Below are 642 nucleotides of genomic sequence, written 5' to 3'. Positions count from 1 at the left end.
AGGTCAGCCCGGCCCGGCCCCCCCCCCCCCCGCCTTGCCCCCCTGCCGCAGGCAGTCAATGCGGCGCATCTTCCCCTTCTGGTCGGGGTTGGAGAGGACGCAGCACGAGGGCTTCTTGCCCGTGATGGAGAGCACGAAGTCCTCACGGCACTCTGGCCGGATGTCTTTGCGCAGCTTGGCCAGGAGGCGCGAGGCCCATTTCTGCTTCACCTCTGGCTTCTCGCTCAGCAGCTCGTCCTTCACCGCCCTCTCCTCATCCTTTGTCATCCTCTTCTCGTGCTTCTTGAAGTACTTGCGCTTGCGGGCCTGCAGGTTGAACCAGGTGTAGGCGAAGGCCCGGACGTGGGGGAGCAGCGCCTCGATGAATGGGTGGAACTCATCCTGTGGGAGCAGAGGGACGCGGTCATGCCGGGCTGAGCCCCCCGCTCCAAACCCACCACCCCAGCACGGCCAGGGAGCCCACAGCAACGTCACCACTGGGCTGCATCCCATCGCGACCAGCAGGAAGAGCTGCAGTAGAGGCACGCACCCGCCAGGGACGAGGGATCCCCCCATAAACCCCACCAGCTGCAGCTCCCCCTGGCGGGGGGGCGGCTGGGGCGCCGTGGAGCCGCCGGGGGCCGGCCGAACCCCTTCCCCTTC

At 67.8% G+C, this 642-nt stretch overlaps 1 protein-coding gene across 1 annotated transcript in view; it reads right to left on the bottom strand.

The window, feature by feature from the left end:
* Window positions 1-492, bottom strand: part of LOC104489447 (nuclear factor 1 C-type-like) — a gene marked incomplete at its 3' end in the record, with an annotated part of 774 nt that extends 282 nt beyond the window's left edge. Inside the window, exon 1 of the mRNA XM_010131611.1 lies at window positions 34-492. Within this exon, the coding sequence (XP_010129913.1) occupies window positions 34-492 (459 nt within the window). The remainder of the gene's footprint in view (window positions 1-33) is intronic.
* Between the last annotated feature and the right edge of the window lie 150 nt (window positions 493-642).

Source organism: Buceros rhinoceros, unplaced genomic scaffold (assembly GCF_000710305.1).
Source record: "Buceros rhinoceros silvestris isolate BGI_N320 unplaced genomic scaffold, ASM71030v1 scaffold21802, whole genome shotgun sequence".
Classification (NCBI taxonomy): Eukaryota; Metazoa; Chordata; class Aves; order Bucerotiformes; family Bucerotidae; genus Buceros; species Buceros rhinoceros.
This window is presented reverse-complemented; position numbering and strand designations above follow the sequence as displayed.